This window comes from Leopardus geoffroyi, chromosome C1 (assembly GCF_018350155.1).
Source record: "Leopardus geoffroyi isolate Oge1 chromosome C1, O.geoffroyi_Oge1_pat1.0, whole genome shotgun sequence".
NCBI lineage: Eukaryota > Metazoa > Chordata > Mammalia > Carnivora > Felidae > Leopardus > Leopardus geoffroyi.
The window spans coordinates 59,294,888-59,320,164 of NC_059328.1; the positions used below are offsets into that span (position 1 = coordinate 59,294,888).

The window sequence follows — 25,277 nt, forward strand, 5'->3', positions numbered from 1 at the left end:
CATTGTGTTTCTCCCTCCCATCCCCATTTCCATCATATTCCAAAAACCATCTACTTGAGATAAAATTTATTAAGTTTTGCAGAATTCGGTGTAGCTTCAAACATATATTTTCTATATACAGTCTGCAATGAATGTAGTAGCTGAATACAGAAAAATGACTTGAGGGAAGATTGTTCTAAAAATACTATTTCCAGCAAAAGGCAGAAATGGTATAGGATTGATAAGCATTTGCTATTACCTATATTTTAGTCTAATCGCCTGTGCTTTTTTGAACAGTTACTTACATTTTCTAGTAATGTTTGTTTATATGCAGCTACTTTTCTGCTTTCTTGGTACCTAAAATAAAATTCAGGTAAACTGTGCAATTGCTCTACTATTGCTTGATTTCCACATAATGGGGACATGTAAGAATTCAGTTTTCTGTTACTCATTCTAGATTTCATATTGTAATTGACTTCTGTCATTATTCAGCTCACAATAAAGTATATCAGCATATGCAATGTATAAGTTCAAAGATTCATAAAATGATAGCATTTCCAACTCACTCATTCAATCAACACTGTGTATCAAGAGACAAAGCGCTGTTGTTTATTGCCGGTTAGATTATGTATATCCTTTGTTGTTTTAGGGAAGTCGTTTTATTCACTTATCCGTGAAGTGAGCAGGTTAGAGACATCTTTAAGCTTCCTTGACAGGAAATATACATTCCATACACAAGAGCCCTAAGACCTTAGAATTTGATGAGCTCCAGTGAAGAATAATTTCTGCTAAATGTCTGGTCCTTGCACCACTTATCGTATTCTTTTACCCCTGAGAGACTGTCTAGAGACCCCAGGGAGAAAACCTGGGAGAGCAGGAACAGTACTAGGTTTCTAGGAGTCCCCAAGGATCTCAGGTCATCCATATATTCCAGATGAGCAAACTCAGAAAACAAGTAATTTGTTTATTATTAGTCAGTCAAATATTTATTGAAGTTACTATGTGATGAGTCTGGTGCTGGGAAGTGGTTTTCCAGTTGTAAATAAAAGAATGCAAAAGTGGGGATGTGAATAAACACCCGAAAGTAAAAGTGTAAGAATCTGTTTATATATGAGTACATATCTATATATGTGTGTTTGTGTATAGGTGGTACATAAAATAGAATTATAAGAGTTATACACATTGCATATGTGTATATATATGTGTGTATATGTATATATATATTTCTTGGGAATAAAGATCCTTTGTTATCTGTTGTTAAAAGTAATGTATGAGTTTTTAAATCTTAAAATAAATCATTTCTCCTTAAAAAGGAACAGACTAAGAAAGAAAAGTTAATGACCTGGTGGTAGAAAAAGGGTTGACAGGAAGGAAAGGAGAGGGAAAGAAGTTCAGCACAGCCTGAACTTGGAAGAGAGACCGAAAAAAGAACAACAACAACAAAAATAAAACTATGTTGGAGCACTTAACACGAAGTTAAGTGCATTTCAGAGAGAAATAAAGAGATTGATCTTTATTGTTGTTGGAAAAATTCGGTGACTCTCTTGAATCCTGAAGACAATTTTCAGAACGATCTGAATTTTTGTTTTAAGGTCTTAAAGCCTTATTTATTTATTTATTTATTTATTTATTTATTTATTTTAAAACAAGATAACACCGTTTTATTGGGGTTACACATGGTTCTTGCCCTCAGTAAGCATGGAGTTGAGATAATAAATATCTGGTGCTTTGATTTTATTTGTGTTACTTGGAGAGAGAGCCGCAGCATGTCTCCTTGGCAAAAGGAGGCTGGAAGCACCATTGTGTGTGAGGTCATTGAGGGTTTCTCTTCCCAGTTGAGCTATACATGAACTGGTGACTTGATCGTGTTTCAGGTGACCCTCAAAAAAGCTCAGACATGCATGTGGCTCACCAATGGGGTCACCCCACCTTCCCCATTCCTGCTTAAACACTGTTTCTTCTCTGGTGGTTGTGGTTATAGTGTTAACAAGTATACTACTAAGCTTTGTAAAACAAATTCTAGCTTCACAGCTCCCACTATTTCTGGGACTTTGGGTTACTTACTTAATCTCTTCGTGCTTCACTTTCCTAAAAAATCATAAAAAAATACTTCCTACCCAAGATAATTTTGAGGACCAGACAAAGTGTTTTAAATACTTAGTGTAATTTAGACAATGTTTTTATTGATTTTCATAATCTGTTGACACACATAGGAGTTTTCCAAGGGGATCCCACGTTTTAAAGAGAGAGAAAAGCTTGGTAATTTAAAAAAAGCTGTTTCTAATTTGTTGTTATTACAGCCTTGGGTTTTTTATACATGGTATTTTCTTTGACAAGTGGCACATAGTGACATTGGTACCCCAATACCACAGACACTCTCATAGAACTTTGTATTTGTCCTCCCTGCCTAAGACTATATAGAGCTCACTGGGGGTCTTGAATATATCTTTTTTTTCCCCACTAGCTCTCTGGTACATTAACTTGAGTAATACACTGAATCTGTATGGCTTTACAAGTAATAGAATTACCTACACTTATAAATTGGAAAGTGACATATTACTACTACCCAGTAGTTAAATGTACCTTTCAGCTACAAGATACAATATAAAATCTTTGTGTGACAAATACTTTTCTTACTTGTAAATGCATACTTCCAGTGGTCAAATTATTTTATGCTGCACAGTAAAATTTTTCCTTAATGGTACTTATAAACTTTGTTTATACTGGGTACTTATTATTATTATTATTACTTTTTAGAGGAAAATGTTCTGAAATATTACTGTATGACTCTAGCCACCTCTTTTTGTTTAATACATGAAGCCATGATGATTAAATTTTGTAGAACAAATCATAGTTCCCGGAGGAAAACTAGCTAAAGTGTTTATACGCTTTAACGAAATTGAAAGGCTAGAGAGTTAATAAAGCATTTAGTTTGTACCTGATAGCTTAGTTCAGGGCTTTTGTAATTGTTTAATGCTGTTGTTTTTGTGGTGCATGTGTGACTTTTGCTTGTTTGCTCTAGATTGGTGGAAAAAGACAAGTTTAGTGACGTCTATCTGTGATTCTAGGTATGTTAGCTAATTGTCAGATTAAGTGGATGATGTGTCAAGCAGTTCATTTTGAACTTTGAATTAAACAAACAAATAAACACATTAATGGGTGAAAGAGCTCATATATATGTGAAAATTCATATTAGAAATTGAGACACATTTTGGCCAAGAATAGCATTTTATTATTACCTCCTTCTTAGTCATTAATATATTTGGGGATAGACTTACCTAAAGTTTTCCGAAAGTCACAATAGAGGAGTCACCGTTGGTTTAGTTGCCTCACAAGGCATATTTAGGAAAGATGCATTATATTAGTTAATCAATACAAGACTATTCTCATAATTCCCTGAAGCGCAAATATATCTATTGTTAATCATAGCCCGAGTCAGCATCATGAAGTTATCGTTTTTAAAAATAAATAGTAGTTTTCTGTATGATTGACCAAATTGATTTTGCCATGATCGGGGTCAGACAAAATAACTGACTGAAACATACAAAACTAATAGTAACAAAAACAATAAAACGATTTTTAAAATCTGAAATGTGAGATTATTATACATAAAGCTGAGTATACCTTTTGGAGCATATATTTGTCAAAAGTCAAGGGGACTTTTGCCAGGACAAACTAATATGCCTTGCCTACATCACAGATAATTGTCATATAATATCCAGTACAAGCTGGGATTGGGGCACGGGTGACAGACAATTTTCTGTACTGTAAATTCATGCCATGTTTAGACCCTATGTAGAAGGTTTAATTTTTCAAATTAACTCTGGGCATGAGCCCTTGTTGCCTATGTTAGAACACTCATGATTTCTGGGTTTAAAACAGGCTTTATTTAGCTCTGTTGCAAGTTGTTCATTATAGTTTAAAACTCTAACAAGCCATCCAAGCATTTGTGACCTCCCGATCTCCATTCCTTATTCGTAATCACAACTACTGAAAATGCCCATTAGGCTTGTGACGTACAGCAAGTCTAAACAAAGGCAGAAAGCAAGATGTTGAGATTCTGGGAAATTCTAATTACTCCTAGGAAAAAGGACAAGTAAACAACTGAAAAGCAAGGCTCTGTTCAGACCAAGACGGTTTCATTATGGTTGCTGTTGAAAAGGTTTTCTTTTCTTTTTTTTCTTGGTCTGAGGTGAGCACAAGCTCATAATCCATACTATTTTTCCAGTATTCTAGACAGGAGATAATATGCTCAATACCAGTATCCTGCACATTAACTCCTCTCTCACTACTGAGAAAAGCAAAGCATCTGTTGCTGCTAATTGACAGGCATTTTATACCACTGCAGACTCTTGCTTAAACATTGATTTCCAACTCAGGGTCCAGACGTGTACGCTTGAGGTCTAGAGGTTGTAAATATCACACTTATGAGTATACGTTCGTTTAAATACATCTCTCTGTGTTCAACTTTATTTTGCAAATGTCCAAGTATATTAACCTCCTCAAGGTTGGAGTCATTGCTATGGAAACAACACTAGTTAATAAATGTCTGACTGCACATATCATTGTGCTAGACACTAATAAATAGATAGACATGGCACCTTGGCTTCTGGTTTGTTACATCCCCAAAGGGACCTCTAGAAGAGTAATCAATGAACACTTGAAAAAGGATGGCCATTTAGATTGGTTTGCTAATATCATCTTAAAAGCAATTTTCAGTTCCTGAGATGACTGGCAAAGAAAGTGCCCCTGGAGGAGCCTAGGGCTATAGGAAAACCTCCAGAGGCCGAGTTCTTGTAGCAGATAAGAGTTTTGTGGAGAATTCTCATTTGCTGGAGGCACTCCCCCCCCACCACCACCACATGTGAAGTCATATGGTGACAATGCTTCTGGTTTGTGGGTTTGTTTAATATTGGTACAGATTACTATGTCTTAAGAATATAAATTGAGATTGAAATTAGAGTTTATTGAACTAGGTGGATATTTAAGAAAGAAAATATGAGTTTGTCTTTGCATACCACCTAAGAGGACCGTAAAGAGAGCTCTATCTAGAAATAAATAACGGTCCGTATTAAAGTGAGACCCAAATAGATGATGATTACATGGGCAGAAAGAACTGCTGCATGGAGGCAAGAGCTTGGACTTTGGGATACTCATGCTTCACATCTTCCTGATAGCAATTTGAAAGGTTAAAAGATTTAGTTGAGGCCTCTGTAGCTATCTGTTCACCAGCCAATGACTTCCAAAGCTGTGAGATGTATTGTGTAACCCAGCGAGCTTGCCAGGCCAATCTGCTCTTATTTGTATCTTGTGTCTGCCCAATGCCTCACTGTCTCTCCTGGGTCAAGGTGTAAGAGTTACTGAAGACAGCAAAATATCCACAAACTTACTTTTTACTTTCCCTTCCTTCCTGACCAATCTCTGGGTAAAATGGTGAACCGCAAAAAAAAAAAAAAAAAAAAAAAAAAAAGACAGAGGAACCTAGTTTATTAGAATTTGCTAAACTAAATGTGTTTATGTAATCCCACTCCGTTTCTTGAATCTGGAGAATGAATTTCACAGATATGGAGTGACTTGCTCAAAGTCACATATGAAGGAAATAGCTAAACCAGGAAAAGAAGCAACCTTTTCTGAGTCCCAGGACAGATTTCTGATTTAGACTTTAAGGGCTGATTGTGTTTGGGAAGCAATGGACACAACTAAAAAACAAACTATATTTTCTAGCCTTCCTGATATATGTAGTTTTGTGGCATAGGCAAAGAAGTGCAAGTAGAAGTCACCGGGTGAAGTTTCTGGGAAAGCTCCTCAAAAGATAGCCAATTCGGCCACTGTATGCCCCTCACTTCCTCTCGTTGGAATATGGTTGTGATGTTGAGTGCTCTCTGCTCTCTTGTGAAAATGAGACAACAAGAACATGCTGAGTAAAGTTGAAAGGGGACAGATCGTTTGGTCCCTGTTAACACTGTGGTGCCAACATTATGGACCGGTTTACTTATCTCTAGACTTTTAGTTACACAAGGAAAACAAACCAGTAATTTGTTTAAGACCCTGTTTATTAGACATCTTTAACTGCTATGGACCTTAATCCTTAACTGATATACATAAATACATAAATGTATGTATCCTCACCTAAGAACATGCTAATTAAAGTCTCTGAATCTAATGTATAATACTATGAATTCATGTTACCTTAAATTAGAACTCTGATTTTGTACAACTGTACAAATTATGCCTAACATAGTGGGCATATTCTAGTGTGTAATTAATTCTATCCTTGAGGGAGTGTTTGTGGGGAGAATCAGGTGATATGGGCTCTATCACCAATTCTCAGGAAAATATGCCAAGCTGCTTAGTGGGCCTTGGTTTCCCCAACCAAAATATTATGGATCAGATAATATAAACCTTTTAAAATACTCATAGCCTTTAGACCCAAGATTCAACAACTAGATATTTTCTTTTATCTCAATCAATCTGTGATGCCAGTTTCAGTATATTATGGGTTAAACAGACTTGTGATTTTGTCTGGGAAACAGTCTCTTTTGCCTTGAGAATTCATACATACTCTTTCACCTGAAATCTTCTAGTTTCTTTCTTTTGCCTGGCTAACATTCACTCATTCTTCAAATCTCAGACTGGATATCAATTTCTTTGGAAAGTTATGCCTGACCCTTGCGTATTATATTTGTCTGATAACATGCTGGTATCTACCACAGATTATACATTTCTTGAAGATTGGGGCTATGTCTGCCTTATTGCCATTGTATTGCAGCAACTAATATAAATCCTGGCACAGCATCCATATTCAAAAATGAAAAGAATGAATGAATGCATTAGGAAACATTGTTTCTACTGCAGGGAAAAGATATTCCAGTTTTCAAATAATGGGCTAAGAGAGGAAGAGTTTCCAATGGAACATAGTTTATCTGCATGTGCATGTAGTTTGGCTATAGTTTTTATGTATGTAGTTATGTATGAATATATCTATAAGATTGAGGCCTTTTCATAACATTAGGTAAAGAGTAGATAAATGTACCTAGTACATACAGGCTTTGACTGTATTATTCATAGAAATTAATAGGAATACCATATAACATTTAATGTGGTTTAAACACCGGTAGGATAATTCATACACGTGGTCTTCGATAACTGAACAACTTCCCTAAAAGTATTTCAAGGAGAGAGAAAAGCTCATTTAAGCATTTTTATTTGAGAATATTTTCTTACTTTTATAGTGTATCACATAATCAGTTGAAGAAATAAGCAATGAGATAACTGGCCGGAATTCAAATGAATTGCCTTTTGGATGGGCTATGCCCCCAGTTCACTTGCAGAATTGAAAATGAGGGAAATTGGCTTGCCTTCTGAGAGTTAAATTATGAAAGCAACAGATCAGAACAGATATATGCAAAATTACCTTTTAAAGACAAAAGAAATTATACAGCAAACAGAACTTGACAGAAACCTGATTGAATATATTAACACTTGTAAACAAAGAATATGTTACTCCTAAGGGGAAGGAAGCAGAAATCCATGATTTGGTTAGCTGTATGTGCAGACAAAGTCACAGGGGCAAATCAGGATTGGAGGGGGTGATTTATAGATGGATGTAATATCGGTCCCACTCAGAGAAAAGGGAGCCAGAATTCTTGAACTTTCTGTGTATTTTTCCCACTGTTAAAATTGCCATTTTTTGGTATGATGGGATGAATGAAGGGATGTTGATTTTAGATTAATGCCATTTACTGTTTGATTTATTTATCTCCCCTTATCTGATTCCATGATCATGAAACAACCTGCTGATTGTGATTTGGTGTCCGATGCAGGTCTGGTTACAGGGAGAGAATGGCTGATCCTACCGACTGCAAGTATTTTCTGTCCTCAGACAGTGATTTCTTAGGAAGAATTAATAAGAAAACTTCTGATTATGATGTGGCTTCTCATGAAGCTTCACTTTAGGAACAGATCATGCCAATGTGAACATTATAATCCAAGTCAACTTCTTATTGTAATTAGTAAATCACTATTTGGTGGTCTACTCAGAATGTATGTTGTAGTTTCATATACTTTTTAGTCAGTGTCAGTCTCTCATAGTTGCTAGGTCCCAGGCAATGGACCAGAAAGACTCTGCATCTTCGAAACAGATATCCAGAATCTATAATATGTTGATCTTTAAGCCATTCTCAGGCCCAACCAGACTTCCCCAGAGCCTTGCTATTTAATAAGGAGTGGTCCTTGGACTTGCTACCTGAATATCCCAGGTTGTTTTGAGAAATTCAGAACCTTAGCCTCTGGTCCAGAATCACTGAATCTGCCTGCATTTTACCAAAGTTTTCAGTATATTTACGTGTATAACACAAGTTGAGAAGTTCTGCTTTAGGGGATACATCCACAATTTTTATCTATCTCTACAGGTTGTTGGGAGACATTCTTTCATAGGTATTTCACACTGCTCATGTTTTGTTTTGTTTTGTTTTTGTGAATGCCAACAAATGCAAGGCTTCAGTGAAGAATAAAGAGTAAATGCTCTTTATTCAGGCAACATCTTGTGGGATGAGGTAGGGTATCCTGGGTAGACTTGCTTACTGGCTGCTATAAAATGCTGGGTTCCCAAAGTTCGGTGTTCTTCTTTAACAGAACTCATGGTATGTACAAGCATCCATGTGGGCCTTTTTTTTTTTATAATTTAACTTTATTTTTTATTTTTCAAAATTTACATCCAAATTAGTTAGTATATAGTGAAGCAATGATTTCAGGAGTAGACTCCTTAGCTCCCCTTACCCATTTAGCTCATCCCCATCTCACAACCCCTCCAGCAGCCCTCAGTTTGTCTCTTCTGTTTTGTCCCCCTCCCTGTTTTTATATTATTTTTGTTTCACTTCCCTTATGTTCATCTGTTTTGTCTCTTAAAGTCCTCATATGAGTGAAGTCATATGATTTTTGTCTTTCTCTGACTAATTTCACTTAGCATAATACCCTCCAGTTCCATCCACGCTGTTGCAAATGGCATGATTTCATTCTTTTTGATTGCTGAGTAATACTCCATTGTATTTATACCACATCTTCTGTATCCATGCATCCATTGATGGACATTTGGGCTCTTTACATGTATCCCTTTGAAACAGCACACCTGTATCCCTTGGATAAATGCCTAGTAGTGAAATTGCTGGGTCTTAGGGTAGTTCTATTTTTAGTTTTTTAAGAAACCTCCATACTGTTTTCCAGAGTGGCTGCACCAGCTTGCGTTGCCACCAACAATGCAAAAGAGATCCTCTTTCTCTGTATCCTTGCCAACATCTGTTGTTGCCTGAGTTGTTCATGTTAGCCATTCTGACAGGTGTAAGGTGGTATCTCATTGTGGTTTTGATTTGTGTTTGCCTGATGATGAGTGATGTTGAGCATTTTTTCATGTGTTGGTTGGCCATCTGGATGTCTTCTTTGGAGAAGTGTCTATTCATGTCTTTTGTCCATTTCTTCACTGGATTATTTGTTTTTTGGGTGTTGAATTTGATAAGTTCTTTGTAGATTTTGGATACTAACCCTTTATCTGATATGTCGTTTGCAAATAGCTTCTCCCATTCTGTCGGTTGCCTTTTAGTTTTGCTGATTGTTTCCTTCGCTGTGCAGAAGCTTTTTATTTTGATGAGGTCCCAATAGTTCATTTTTGCTTTTGTTTCTCTTGCTTCCGGAAGGGAGTTGAGTTGAGTAAGAAATTGCTGCCGGCAAGATCAAAGAGGTTATTGCCTGCTTTCTCCTCAAGGATTTTGATGGCTTCCTGTCTTACATTTAGGTCTTTGATCCATTTTGAGTTTATTTTTGTGTATGGTGTAAGAAAGTGGTCCAGGTTCATTCTTCTGCATGTCACCGTCCAGTTTTCCCAGCACCACTTGCTGAAGAGACTGTCTTTATTCCATTGGATATTCTTTCCTGCTTTGTGAAAGATTAGTTGCCCATACGTTTGTGGGTCCATTTCTGGGTTCTCTATTCTATTCCATTGATCTGAGTGTCTGTTCTTGTGCCATCCATGTGGGCCATTTATGTTGACTCTGTGGGAATGTGGGGCTCATGGAATGGATGCAAATGTGCTGACTCAATGGCTATCGCTCTTGCCAGGAGTAATAAAGTCTTATATCTTTGACCCAGGAGTCTTGCGTTTTCTGCCAGTCCACAAAAATATGGCAAGCTAACATTAGCTTGTAAGTAGGTAAAATCTCAGACACTTCCCAGTTATTGTCACAGATTTCTTCAGCCTTTTTTTTTTTTTTTTTAGCACAAATGCAAAGAGCAAAGTGTTAGGAGAACTGAGTTCTTATGTAGGTTCTACCATTAACTAGTTATGCCAAAGAATGGTTATTAGTTCTTCTCCATGGAATGATTTCTTCTTCATGTATAAAGTCAGGGGAGCAGGGAAAGGGATGAAGTACTTGATGAGAAGTTATATATGGTTAGTTCCTTGAGGGCAAAGTCCATGTCATAAGAATTATTTGTTATTATTCTCCCTTCTAAGAATAAGCATATTTCTTTGAATGTTGGTGATATCAATAATGCATACTCTATTTTAGTCACAGGGGCTTGATAATCTCTTACCTTAAGTTATTTTTTGTATGCACTCTAATTCTACATTAAAGGATATGCATATGTTCTATGCACACATAGAGCCTTATGTGGTGAAGATAATTAATTTTCACTGAATTCAAAATACACAAATTGTTTTCATTATCTCTGGTTCAGTGTAATCTTGATAATTTTCAGGTCCCTACTCATTTGGGGTATTTTAGCATCTTTGTAAGAACAACTATTTGTCCATCATATAATACAAAATTCTTCTGACACTAAACCTGCAAATGATTTTCAAGGAAGAAAAAACAATAGAATTCAAGAAGCTAATGTGTGTTGCCTGCATTTGCCACTTTCAGGGTCATGAATTCAGTTTAGTGCTAGCTGGACTACAGAGATGGGAAGGAATACACCTTTTCTAAAGGAGGACCTCTTGCACCCTACAATCAAAATTGATGGAGAGTTCGGTCACTTATATCTTCCTATACGAAAAGAGTCAATTGCTTCTGTCTCCAATTAAAGCACTAAAGAACTAGCTATAACTTCAAAAGCATCAACTTCAACATGAAACAAGATGGTCAGGGAAAGTTTGTGAGCTTTAGGGCACAGGCAGTTGTAAGAGGGTTGCCTTTCCAACCAAGCCCACCATTTTTGATCTCCTTAATGTAGCTGCTGTTTGAGAGAGAACAATGATGATAGTAACACTTTTTCTACCAAAAATATTTTCCTAAGGTTGCTAGCAAGTTAAATCAATTAGACTGGAAGCCTAGTAAGTTTTTGAGCAAATTAGTTTGTCAAAGTAAACCACAAACCTGGTCTACTATTGTAGTTAACTCTTAAAGAGAGTTCTGTGTCCTCAGTCTGCATCAGTACAAAGTGGGTCACACAGGCTGTTCAGGCCCCAATGCTTTCTTCAGATAAGAATCATGGAGCTTAATATCCAAGAGATTCCAAGAGGAAAAAGACAAGGATCACTGAGGAGAATGGACTTGGGAGTTCTTTCCAGATCATAGAATGAGCAGCTGTCCAGTGATCCACCTAAGGAACATTAATACTGGCAGAAAAGGGAAACTTGGTTCTTCAAACTGGTGGGAGCTGATCCTTTCTGTGGATACGTGGCTACTGTGGGTTTCCCTTTTCCCCGTTTTTATAATGCGAATGCTATTACAGTGTTTTGGTTTGTATTCTACCATAGTATATCAGGCTTATATGTGGTAAAAGACATTTGTTTGAATCCCAAGTTTAGTTGACCACGATGTGTCACATTCAGGCTGACAGAGAAGAGTGTGCAACACCCAGAGATCCTGTCTCAGATACAGCATCTGATAGCACATGATGATCTACTTTTGAAAGGAATGGGTATGTTGTATATATAGGAAGAAGGGCATGCTTGGATATGTGAGTCACAGACAGAGTGTAGTAAAGATTACTTACTAGTCATCTGTCAATATCCATCATATCCCTTTCTTATAATAAAAAGATACAGTTTGGGCAGAGAATTCAGCTGTCACTAATAAATAGTATTTTGCTAAGTGAAGTAAACCAGGAAGAAAGAAAAAAAATGGCATGATCTCACTTATATGTGGAATTTAGAAAAGTCAAATACATACAAGCAAAAGTAGAACAATGGTCATCAGGGGCAGGGAGGTGAGGGAACCAGAGAAGAGATGTTGATCAAAGGATATAAAGTTACAATTATATAAGATTAATGTCTAGAGATCTAAAGTATAGCATAATGACTGTACTTAATAATAATGTGTTAAATATAGGAAATTTGATATGAGACTAGAGAGCAGATATCAGTTATCTATCATCACATATATAAAAAGTGGTAATTATATGGTAATAAGATATGGTAATTGCCTTGACTGTAATAATCATTTCACTATATATATATGTGTGTGTGTGTGTATATATAAATATATAAATATATATATATAAATATATAAATATATATACAGTGATACATACATACACATATCAAATGTTGTACACCATAAATATGTACAATTTTTAATTTAAAAACAATAAAAACACTGCTTTACAAAAAAGTGTTATGTGTACAGATTTGGGGAAGTATTTGTAAAAGAAAAGTGTGAGATCTCTTTCCCTCTATTCTTCTTCCCATAGCCTGAAGTACCAATATTATGGTTTGAACTGGATGGGATACTTGGGACCATAAAGTAACTTGGGAATGGATGGGACAAAGTGCACCAAAATCATGCAAGGAGGCTATGTCCTTAATATTATTATGACATTTTAGCCCTGGACTATCTATTGCAGACTTCCATGTGAGAGTGAAGTAAGTCTATTTTGCGTTTTGTCACTTGCAACTGTTCCTAATCCTAACACAGATGCTTTTGAATTTATCTAGAAAGTAATTCACAGATCTTAAAATTTGTGTCGATTCCTTACAAGTCTCACAGGATTTTAGTATTAATGAATAAGAATTGATAAATTATTTTTGGAGGGGCACCTGAGTGGCTCAGTCAGTTAAGCCTGCGACTTCGGCTTGGGCCATGATCTCATGGCTCATGAGTCTGAGCCCATGTTGGATTCTGTGTTGACAGCTTGGAGGCTGAAGCCTGCTTAATATTCTGTGTCCTCCCATCTCTCTCTGTGCCCCTCCCCCACCAGTGCTCTCTGTCTGTCTGTCTCTCTCTTTCTATAAAATAAATAACCTTTAAAAAAATTAAAAATAAATAAATAATTTTTGGAATACTGACCTTCCAGGGGAAGATTTCCCAGAAATTTGGTTTGATAGAATTTTAATGGGAAAGTAGAACATAGATAAAATAATTCGCTTTTGGGTCTAAACATTTGTTTTAGATATTTTTTCAAAGGTCATATTAAATAACAAATGTTAGAATGTTACAGTTTTACAAGAGTACCTATGAAGAAGCCTACAACCTGGCAGCAGCTACTAACACACTATCAACAACGTTGAGGCACAACCAAAAGCTGCTATGAAGTGACAAATATAAACAAGTACTTAACCGACTATGCATCTGATGGTCTTTTAGAAGGGATATGTTATAAACCATACACATGATGATGGTCACGAAGAAATGAAATCAGTATTAGGTGATTTTTAATTCAGCCTTACACACACACACACACACACACACACACACACACTCATGCATAGTTAAAAGAATCATTTCCAATCACTATAATAGATTCCACATTTTTTTCTGTTTTCTATGTATGTGGTAATCGTCACCATTTCCAGTCTGAAATTGTCCTCCGTGCAAACCTGTCACTTTGCCGCACTTTCCTCTATAAACAGTGACAATAACAACAGCAACAGAACATAGCATTTTTCAAAGCTGTTAAAAGTTAGGCCTATCTCCCACTGAATTCCACTATTGTAAATCACAAAGGATAATAATGTTGTCTTTGTATTTGAAGATAATGATTCTGAGTCACCATCAGCAGAATACTTGCTTGGAGTAATTTTTTTCCAGTACCTTGATACTCACTTTTTCTGAACTCCCGAAGCCATAATTATCTTATCTAGATAGAGCACTGCATTACATTTTGCCTCACCTCATTCTCTAATCAAGCCTAGATACTAAGTCTGATCTCATACCAGCCACACTGAACACAGGTTGCTCAGAGGCTGTTTTCTCCTCATACTTCTCTTTCTTCACAACCTTCACCCTCCAGCCATTAGTAGAGTGTGGTATACAGAGGCATTTATATTGACTTTCTGGTTAATAGTGGGGCTGGATTTGTGCTTAACCACCTCAGCTCCTATCATAACCAACTGAAAGATGGGACTGTAGACATAGGTTATTAAAAACTAAAGCAAAACAGACCAAAACACATAGAAAAACAAAGGCAAATTCTCCTAGAGAGCTCAACTTACCTTCCTTGGTCTGGGACTGGAGAAGGTATGTATTATGCTGGATATTTCATTGCATACAATAGACAGTAACTAAATTGGCAAAACGATCTCTATGGGTTATTTTCCAGGACATGGAAATAACTTTTAATGTTTAGCTATCAACTGTTATCGTGACATTACTAATCAGGTGTTTTTTAAATCAGGAGACAATGCGTTATAAATCTATATAAGAAAGTTCTCTATGGGTTCATTCAGGGGCAAGAGTATTTAACTTTATTACAGTAGTCAGAGATGAAAGATTTTGCTCCAATGTATCTTTGGAGAGCTTCTTGCAACATCCAGTATAATCTGAAGGAAAAAGAGATTACACCAAACAATTATAGTATTAATTGGTGAATAGACTAACAGTGTCCTAGCTGTTAGGGAAGACAACATTAGAAAAAGGTTAAACATCTCACTAAATAGTTCTGTACTAGTTATTTTACTATTTGATCAGCAAAAAAGATCAAGAGAGTGAAGTAACTGCTCTTCCTTTACATGAATGTTGGCCCATGTATATATGATTTTCTAGAAATATATGAGGAAGTGATAATTATATATGTCTGAGAACTGCCAAAAGTGGCAGAGAAATTAATGCTCAGAACCAAAGTAGTCTATGTTAGTAACTGGGGTTGTTTCACGTGCACGATGAGACTTCTAAGAACTAAAGTACCACAATATTTTGGTGAAAAACTAGTGTAAAGCAGGAATGAGGCATAGTGATAAAGCCAATTTTAAGAGGGAAATGTTTTGTGTTGCAGAAAATGTAAACAAGAAATGCTACCTGTATTTGTGTACACTTGGGTATGAATGAGCTTAGCACAGAGACAGGAAAAAAGTCTCACTTGTGTCAGGGGTCATTATATGGATTTGGAGATACTGTATCAAATCATTCCTACTTCACAGTAAAGTTTAGGAAATTATAGATATAATGAGGGGGATTGGAGTTATATAAGAGGGAAAGGAAAGACAACTAATGGATGAATCCCTACTATGTACCAAGTGCATATCTTATTTAATATGTAAGATCCTTCCACTTCCACGTGAGCAAAGTCAAATTAACTCCATTTCACATGAGTAAATTGAAGATAAGAGAGTTTATGCAATTTGCCTAGAATCTTGCAGCATATATACTGGGAAGACAAGTTCTCCTTTATATTCACTCAGGTAAATAGAGGCATGGTGAAACTGGCTCGTATCAGGTCATGAGAGCCAATTGTTAAACCTGAAGGAATGTTGTTAGCAGTCTGCCAAACACTGCCTTTGTTAAAATTAAGTTACATAAGCTTACCATTATATATATTAAAAACAAATGGCATTACTTCTCAAAACTCATCTTACAAAATTATTTTACTAAATTTCTATTATTATCTATGATCTTCAGGTTTTTTATATTATAGTTGCACTGTGGAAATATTATATTATGGTGTGATACTGTATATCCTCTCCCGACTCTGCATTCAGTAACATCATTTGATAGCTTGAAATCTGCATGACGGGGATATTTACACAATGGAAATTGGCAAATCCTCTAAATTAGGGGTTGAGCTTTTGTTACTGTTGTTGACTGTCTACACTTAAGAAAACGATGGCAAACATGTTAATGGAAATTAAACTTAAAGTATATTGTATGTATCCATCACACTGTAATGAGCACAAAAAATTGAGAGAATTTTCTTTCAGGATCTAAAACTGTTACCTGTTTCAGCAAAGTGGTTGTTTTCATCTTATTCATTATCACAAATAAAAATAGCAACACATATTCATGTTAGAATAATATTCATAGTTGGGTACAACTCCATTTGTCAAATCATGATTGAATTGCAACCATAGTTGGCTATGGATACATGATTTTGGCAAAAATTAATGAAATAATTCTTTGAGAGGGAATTGGCTGTATGGAGTTTACAATAAAGTGTATTGTACATTTTATTATTTACAAGTATACAAATTTTTGTGATACACGTTCCTTGTTTCAGTTACATTTCTACCAATGTACCACTGAATATATAGAGGTGAAGCCATAAAATTTTTGTTAAGTGAGACTGAATAGAAATATGGGAAGTTTTTGCAAGGTGTAAAATTCATTCTATGTTGTAATTATAAACATGTAAAATAAATACATAAAGATAGGAAGGCTTATGTGAAAATAAAAGGAGTTTTGTGAGGAGGATAGATGATGTACAATTAATTTACAGCACAAAGGGGTAAATATGAAAAATAAAAATGCATAACAAAAGCCTGCTATGCCCTAGAAGAGTAGTTTTAATATTCTTTTGCGCCAATATTATAAAATATTTTGAAAAGGACGGGTGGGAGGTGTTGTCACAGAACATAATTCTACAGACCCCCTGTAGAAGGTTCTTTTGTTTACATCACAGTAAAACATGATTTTTTTTAAACTGTCACATCTAAAACTCTGCCATACATATCTCCGACCTTTCCCTTTAATAGTAGAATATTATACTGCCTGATTTTTCATCACTAATTCTCATTTTCTCTAAATTTTAGTACACATATGTTAAGATTTGAACTCATCTTTCCAGTCGGAAGCGATTCTTTGAGAGAAGAAGCACTTTTCTCAAATCAAAACAAATGTAAAAACCAAACAAACAAAACATGCTTTGGGCAGCCAATTCTGCGACTATTTTTAAAAAGTAAGCCTGCTTTTTCCCAGGAACCTATGAGAAAATCTTCTTGCAAATTTCAGGCACAACCAGGTTGCTTCCCAAATTGGCCATTTGCACTCCAGGGCTAGAGATGAAAGTGCCCAGAATTGCTGAGTAATTCAATTGCGGCCAGAATCGATGCAAGCACAGACGCCACTCTGGTCAAAGGTTGGCCCTTAGGCTGCAACTTAAGTCAATTTTGGGTAAGCCAAGTTTGATTACATTTTCGGTGATGAAGCTTTCGAAAGCAATGCTGAGCTGCCTATTCTGAGGCTGTCTGGTTCTATCCCGAATCTATACTCCTGGTTAGAGAAGCATCTATGTATCTGTTTTGGTTATGATTAAGTCCTGCTGGAGTTGAGGAAAAATGAGAGAAAGAAAAAAATTAAAAGAAAAAAAAGAGGGCGTGATCCAGAAAACATGTGAATCTATCACCAATACTATGTGAGCAATAATGTATTTTATCTTTTAAAAAGCGTAGTAACAAGAATAAGAGGGAGAAAGAATCAGGGAACATGCTAACAAAGAAAAAAAGTAACAGACAGAAGTTTATTATGATGGTGATGTGTGGCCATCTAAGAATATTTTGGCATGTGAGACCTGTGCTTTTAGGGGATGGTGGCAGGAGGGATGTTGAGGAAATACAGGTGGTTCTGAAGTATGAAGCAAAATGGGTGTAGGAAAGGATGTCAAATATGGACTCCAACAGCCACAGGCTAGCTTGAGAGAAATAAACACTTTCAATTTATCTTTTTCCAGCAGTCAAGACTGCAGACCCGTTGTGCATCCATAGCTTATGCAAGTCTCCCTAAAATGTGTTTGCTTAGTTAAATCGTTTGATTATAGATATTACATGCGAGTAAGCACATTATTATAACATAAACTATAGTGCTCCCAAGAAATTATAATTTTTTGGAGAAAATATGAATTTTCCTACAGGTATGGCCACTAATTTTTGAAACATGGACTAGAAGCCTGCCAGTTTTAGAAAAATATGTTGCTAAATATTGTCTTATGAAGTGTTTTACAAAACTTGCAATTCCTTCTAGGTGGACTGAGAATGACTCTAATGGTTCTTTGACAAGAATTATGATCTGCCTCACTAATTAGGCTGCTTCACATATGCACTAATTGGATTGATTTAAAAAATCAAAGAAAGGAAACTGAAGAGCATGCAACTATTTAATACCACATTTTAGAGCTGGGTTACTCAAGTTCTTTCTTTGCTTCAAAATAGTTGAAAGAGAAAGCTTGTTAAAAAAAAAAGAGAGAGATAAAATTGGAAAGATCCAACTTACTAAAAATTTCTGGCCACGCCATAGGTGAAATAACATTTCCATGAAAGCACGTCTTGTTAATTTATTCATATCTTACTTAAGTACACACTGAGCAGGTATCTAATATGTGTTTCTGGAGAGAAATCTCAATTAAATTATATTTATAAGTAAAGAATCCATTCTATACTGAATAGATGCATTCGATGAGGACATACCATTTCTACTCTCTTCCCCAGCAGTTTTATGGCTACTAAAACAGAATTTACAGTGCTTTAGAGAAAGTTGGCCCATTAAAATATCATTGCTTTCACAATTAATTCTTCCTCTTTTTTCTTTTATTTGGAATATCAAAACAGAAAAAAACACCTATTTCATTCTACTTTTTCTTTTGGTGATGTGCTCTATTAATTATACCTCACATTGCCTGAGGAGAAATGGGAATTTTAATAATAATGGCACTCAGCACTTCATAATAATCATTTTCTTCACTTATATCTCTGAATCTTATATGGGAGACCACACTTGAATTTTTCAGAAAAAGAAATTACAGCACCAAAGTGGAGGTGGGACAGTAGCTCAGACTGCTAGCTTATCGTGTGCTCCAACTATTAGATCATGCTTCGAATCCAGGCACAGCTACAGGGAAAATAATGCATGCTGGGTAAATATGCTCTCAGGGACTTAATGAGAAATCATGGGAGCGGAAATCTCTCACAGGGCCTCCAACATGCTTTGTCAGGGAAAAGACTAGCAAAGGCACTCCTGAAGGTTGAGACTGGGAATACCTTTTTGTCAAGCTGGAAATGTTGGCACGTTTTCATTTTTACAAAATCTTAATAGCCACAACTCCCATATACACGAGGTCACATTTTGGCCTAATTTGTTATAAGGGTTAGAGCTTTGTGAAATAGCAAGCAAGAAGATCTATTCTAGTGCCTTTTCATAGGTTATTGGCCAACAGAATTGAAACTGTGAACATAAAGGAAATTTCCCTGGAGAGTAAAATTCTTTGTAGAGATGACAAAATGATTAGGCCAGCAGTGCTATTGAGCTAAACTTTATGGGAACTCACCACAGAGCAAAATACATTAAAATACATTTTTTTCTGTCAATAAAAAATAATTTTGAGTTCAATGACAAAAATGTACAGAAGGGAAAAATATTGGCAGCCTTTCTACTTTGTTAAGGAGTAAGTGTAACTGTTTTTAATAACAATCAATACATAAAACTGCTTCTTTTAAACATATATAGATTTTTTTTAGAATCTTAAAGCATTATAGGAGAAAGAGAACTTGGGTAGTTATTTTATTCTCTGCATTTTATAGATGAGGAAACTGAGGACAGAGAGTTAAGTGCTTTACCTAAGGACTTCTCCAAGTAAAGGCAAGAACCTACATTCCCCGACTCTCAGGCTAGGACCCGTAATAAAATTTTATGGTTAATTTTTAAACTCCTTTTGATTTTTCAATATCTTTTTGGTATCTAATTCCCACAAACCTGCTACATTTCAAGGCTGATGAATGACAACAGCAAATACCAAAGCTCCATCCTCCCTTTGGCGTTTACTGACCCTGTATCAGCTATAGGGATGTATATGTAGCTTTAGTAGCTTGAAGATACAGCTGTCAAATTGCCTCTTAACCAGAGAGAAACACATCAGTAGAGTAATTAATCCTGTACAACCCTTTCTATCAACCTGACCACTTTTTTTTTTTTCAATCATTACAAGTGAATGCTCATGTGCACGGCTGATTTAATTAATAATTCTAATAAAAAAGACAGTATCATAACGATAGACATAAGTACATGAATAAATGGATTAAAGAACCAGTGCTGTTCTTAAATAGCCAGTGAGATAAAGTTGCTCAGTTATTGAGGTTACGGAGGCTGAGCTTCCAGCAGCCACCCTTCAAAGTTTGGATCATCCGTACCAGAGAGTAGAGACATTTAATCAGGCCCTAGATTAGTTATTTTACATATCCTGTATCATTTGATCTTTGCAACAACCCTGTAAAAATAACCTATTTTCTCCATTTTATAGGTGAGATGATTGAAGCGTTAAGATTGGGACTAAGAGAACTGTCCAGCATCCTGAATGGGGGACTAGGGTTTCAAATCAGACTTATTTGATTCCCAAGCTTTTGGTGGTTGGTCTTGTCATGAAAAAAGCACTGGAACACGAGTAGGACAAACTAAGCAAGCTCTAGCTTTAGATCTGCTATGACAATATATAACACTGAGTTCCCTCACCGATAAAGGGAAAGAACTGGTCTAGAATGAAAGTTTTCAAACCTAATTTTGTGGAACTCTATGGCTTTTTGACAGGCCTCAGGGTCACTGTGTGGTGTGATATGGAGGAAAAAGATAGGATTTTCCAGGTTTACCTTCAAACCAACCACATGAACTCCAATTTAACTTTGTTATATATTAAGGGCTTGCATCAGGTTTCTCTGGGGAAGGAAAGGAATCCACAGCTGTAAGAACTTTAAAAAAAAACCCAACTAGGTAATATCTGAGACTACTCTAGCTCTAAGGTTGTGTCATTTGATATGGCTAACCAAAGCTCTGTTAGCATTTGTATTTGGCTCTTACATGAAATCAGTGGTGATTTCATGAACTGAAGTACCAGTTGGAGCGATTTGGTGAACTGTTCCTACAGTTATTCTCACTACTTCAACCTGTTGGTATATCTCTCGTGTATGGCACTGAATGGCTATTTTGTGTTTAGCTTCTTGAGAATACACAAAGCTTCTAGGTATAAGGTCAGGGAGGAAAAAACCTTCTTGCTTCACTCATGCTGCATTTCACCAAATTTGTATATAGCCATTATTTGTATGATGATTATGTCTCTATGTGCATATTTCAGTTTAGCAGAGTGCCATTCAATAGGTCGACATAACTATATCAAAAATCTACCTACAACTGCAAACCTAATTTTTGTAAAATACTTATTACTAGAACATCCAGGAAAGGCTTTCCATTAACATCTTAAAGCTGTGAGGATAAAGCAAGTTGGCTCACATAGCACACTGTCTTCAATAATCACCAAGTCTAAATTTATTACTGCCTCTTTCAACCAAAATGAAATCCCTATCTCTTTTAAGCTCCAGGAGGGGAGATCAATTTCAATCTAAAATATGAATCATTCAAATTTGTGGTATCACCTTTCACATGGAATCAAGGTTCATTATAATACGCGAAAGTAACAGAGAGCCCATACAGTTGCTTACTGGCATGTGGGGACATTTGAAGCAAGCAGAGAGCTGAAATATTACTTGCAAGGGCACAGCTGGCTTCACATTCAACAAATCAGTCAAAAAAATAACGTTTGCCTGCCTCAGTCAGATCTAAACAAGGGAAAACTATTATGCCAGCTACATTCTTTCTTTCCCCAGTAGCCTCTTCCATTTTCCTTTTGGATACCAGCTAGTGCCCCCCCCCCTTTTTTTTAATCCCTAAGAGAAGGTGTCCATCAAATTAAATAGACTGGGAAGAAATATTCTGTAAACATGAAAGGAGATATTCCAGAAAGTTAAATAGCAATGATTGTATAAAACATTTGAAATTAGAACTTCATTATTGTCTCCACAGGGTTGCTAAGGCAGGGAAAAGAGAAAGTTTTGGTGATTCCTTTGAATATTTTATGTGTAATATTTCTGAGGCAAATGCTTCGTTATTTGAATAAATGCATGTACGCACGTGCGTGCACGTGTGCACACACACACACATGCACACACACAAGAAAAGAAGACCTTATAGCATCATTAGGACCTATATTCTGGCAATAGATTTGACACCCCACTTTTGGAAACATGAACAAAGAGTTTGGCACCCACACACTATAGCAATATGATTGTTATCTATTTTGGTCTGCAATCTAAGACTCTGTTAATATTAAAGCTTGAATTGTCCCAAATAGTTTCATATATTAAGTCTCAGGAGAAGGTTGTACTGAATTAAAGTTATGTGAATTTTAAGCACTTTGTTTATGTGGCTAAGATTTTTTCCCTTCTTAACTGATTTCTTTCCTTATTTGCCTTTAGATTATGATTCTTTGTGTCCTATAATGAATATCTGTTTTTTTAACAAAGCATATACAACATATTTTACTTATAGAAATGACTTTTATTGGTTACTAAATTACTAATCAAATAAGGGTGTAAATCTGATGAATTGAACCCATAGATGGCAGGATGGGACCATTCAGTTCATATTCTTTAAGGGGAAGACATAAAGAAATCAGCTCCTGTTCAGGAAACAAAAAACACAACTGAAAAATAGTATAAAAATCTCAAATAATTCTGAATCTCTCATTTTTTACTTAATAAGGAATTTTGCTATGAATAGTTGGCATGCTGTCATCCATTATTAATTTTGTTACAGCATTTGCTCTCTGAGGCTGGTCTATAGTGATCTACAGAATATTCTCTCTCTCTCTCTCTCTCTCTCTCCCCCTCTCACACACACATCAAGAGACATTTTTAATGCAAGTATATGCCAGAAATTTCTGTACAGAACATCTGCAAAGTGAGGGATTCATTGTACACAAGGTTTCCTACAGTTTTCCTAATACAAACTTTACTTTCCCCTAACTTGAGAAATCATACATTCTTTATCTAGAGTAATTCTATTAATGAAATTACTAACATCTCTGCTTAGAATTAGAGTTCCTCTTAATATTACAGTCTAAAGCCTACAGGTCACGGAAGGCAAATGGGTTTAAGGTAACTTCATTTTAAATCAAAGCCCTTTCTTGTTTCTCTGGGACTAAAGAAAGATGTGTGAAAAGAGGCTAACAAACTGAGAATGAGGGCAGCTTGCAGAAGAGCAAGAAGCATGGGAAGTATGATTCACCAAAGACCGAGTACGGCATCTTTGATGGTCAGGGAGTGGTTGACATACATATAGTCATTGGACCTATTAATCAGATTGAAAGCCAATTCAGACCAGCTGCTCAAGGATCAAGGCAGATCATCAGCCTGTTTTCTTCCTTTCATAGCCTAGTCCATAGAAAGGGTAGTTTACTACCCATGTCTCTACTTCCTCATCTACTTCTTTCACCTGAATCCACAACCTCATGACTTCTACTCCCAGTTTTCTACAAAGTGCCTTGGCAAAGATCACCGATTGTTGCCAGTTGTCAGAGGCAGTGGTTGATTTTCAGACTTTTCCGATCTGATGGAACATTGGGCATTGCTGACTGTCCCTTTTGCCGAACAAATCTCCTGTGGCTTCTGTGGCACTGATCCTCCTCTGGCATCTTCATCCTCACTTGTCCCACGAGCTTCTACAGGATATTTCAACTCTTCTGCACACTCCTTGGTGCTGATTTTACCTGGAGGTTGGTCCTTGCTCATCTTTTTACTGTACGTGGCCTTTATGCAAAATCTCACTTACTGCTGACACTACCAGCTCCACTCCGATAACCTCCAAATCGTATCTTCATTCTGGACTTTACATCCAGCAAACTACTGGACATTGCCTCCAACTGAGTATGTCCAAAATTAAAGTCACTTTTCTTCTTTCAATCTCTACTTTCTCCCCAAATCTGCAAGTGCTTCTCCTTCTCTCCTAAACTCCCTGACTAAACTCCCTTAGTTTAGTGTCACCCAACTAAATGTTGGGAGTTTTTTAGATTCCTACAATTCCCTTCCTGTTCTCTCCACAGTTGGTCATTAACTCCTCTCTCCTAATTTCTTGCCACCCCCTCACCTCTGCTACTTTTTTTTTGGTGCAATTATCTTCTTGTAGGTCTAATACCTGGGCCTAGAACTCATGTTAACTAAGAATGTCTTCCAGAAACTAAATCTGTTTATATCCTGCCTTTATTAAAAATCCTTCAATAGCTCTTCAAAACCAGAAAGATAAAGTCCAAGCTCATTTGCAGCCTTTCTTGTCATAATTCCATCAACTTGTCCAATCATCTCTCAATAGTCTCTTCTCCCACCTTTTACTCTAACTAACCATATAAAGATACCACTATGTCTTCAAGTGTATCAGATTGTTCCATACTGCCATGTCTTTACAGTGGCTGCTTCAAACTAGAGTATTCTCCCTCACCCCCACCCAGCCATTCCACACCCAGGCTCAATCTAATCACATCCTTTGTTCAAGGGTCATCTCTACAGCTCATCCTCAGTCACGGAGACTGAGTTGATCATTCTCTCATTGTTGCCACTGTACAATGTACTCACGGCTGTTCTTAAATGAACTCTGCAAACTTCTGTTGAAAATCACACAATGGTGGCTAAATAGGTATTTTGAGGTGCATATTATTTATAATTCTTATAGTCATACTCTCATCAGCCATCTAGATGACAGTCCTTTCATGACCCTCAAGGCCAGGTCAAGAGCCTCTTCTCTGTCCTAGTATGCCACCATTACTATATTGCATTACAGTTGTCTGTTTCTTATCCCTCTCCTCTCATTCATCTGAGAACTCTTTGAGCATTGGGTTCCAGATATATTAATCCTTTTCTTTCTAACATTAAGAACAGTTTTTTGTACAATATAGGCAGTATATATATATATATATACACACACACACACACATACATATATATGTATTTCTTGACAAATAAAGGTTGCTATTGAACAGATTATCTGAGCCTTGAAAATAGAATTTTTTAGTTTTGTCTTTACTACTTGCATCTCCTAGATGTCTGAACTTCTATGCTGCAGACTTCATTAATCTGGAATTAGTGCCACAAAATCTGGTTCACGCACCGACCAAGGGATATGGTTAAGTTACAGCTAGAGTTAGGTCATTATTTCAAATTTGCATGCCTTCTCCCTAGCTTACCAGTAACAGATTACCACTTAAACTCTTAGTAAAGTATTGGGCATGGGGTCAACAAGTAAGGTCAGCAACCTATATATTGCTTTTGGAACTGAACTGAACTGAATTGA

At 36.3% G+C, this 25,277-nt stretch overlaps 1 protein-coding gene and 1 long non-coding RNA gene across 4 annotated transcripts in view; one reads left to right on the forward strand and one right to left on the reverse strand.

Moving 5' to 3' along the window:
- Nucleotides 1–25,277, reverse strand: part of NEGR1 (neuronal growth regulator 1) — an 851,294-nt gene that overhangs the window by 145,542 nt on the left and 680,475 nt on the right. Inside the window, exon 7 of one of the 3 annotated variants that reach the window (XM_045477847.1) lies at nucleotides 14,616–14,731. The exons of the other annotated variants lie outside the window; for them this stretch is intronic. Within the exon in view, the coding sequence (XP_045333803.1) occupies nucleotides 14,631–14,731 (101 nt within the window). The 3' untranslated portion in view covers nucleotides 14,616–14,630. Of the gene's footprint in view, nucleotides 1–14,615; nucleotides 14,732–25,277 lie in introns of those variants that run through there. 3 annotated transcript variants of the gene reach the window in all.
- LOC123598067 lies at nucleotides 9,546–24,080 on the forward strand. The gene is made up of 4 exons (XR_006712379.1): nucleotides 9,546–9,558; nucleotides 11,835–11,839; nucleotides 19,715–19,720; nucleotides 23,972–24,080. It is a non-coding gene; the product is annotated as an uncharacterized LOC123598067 (long non-coding RNA).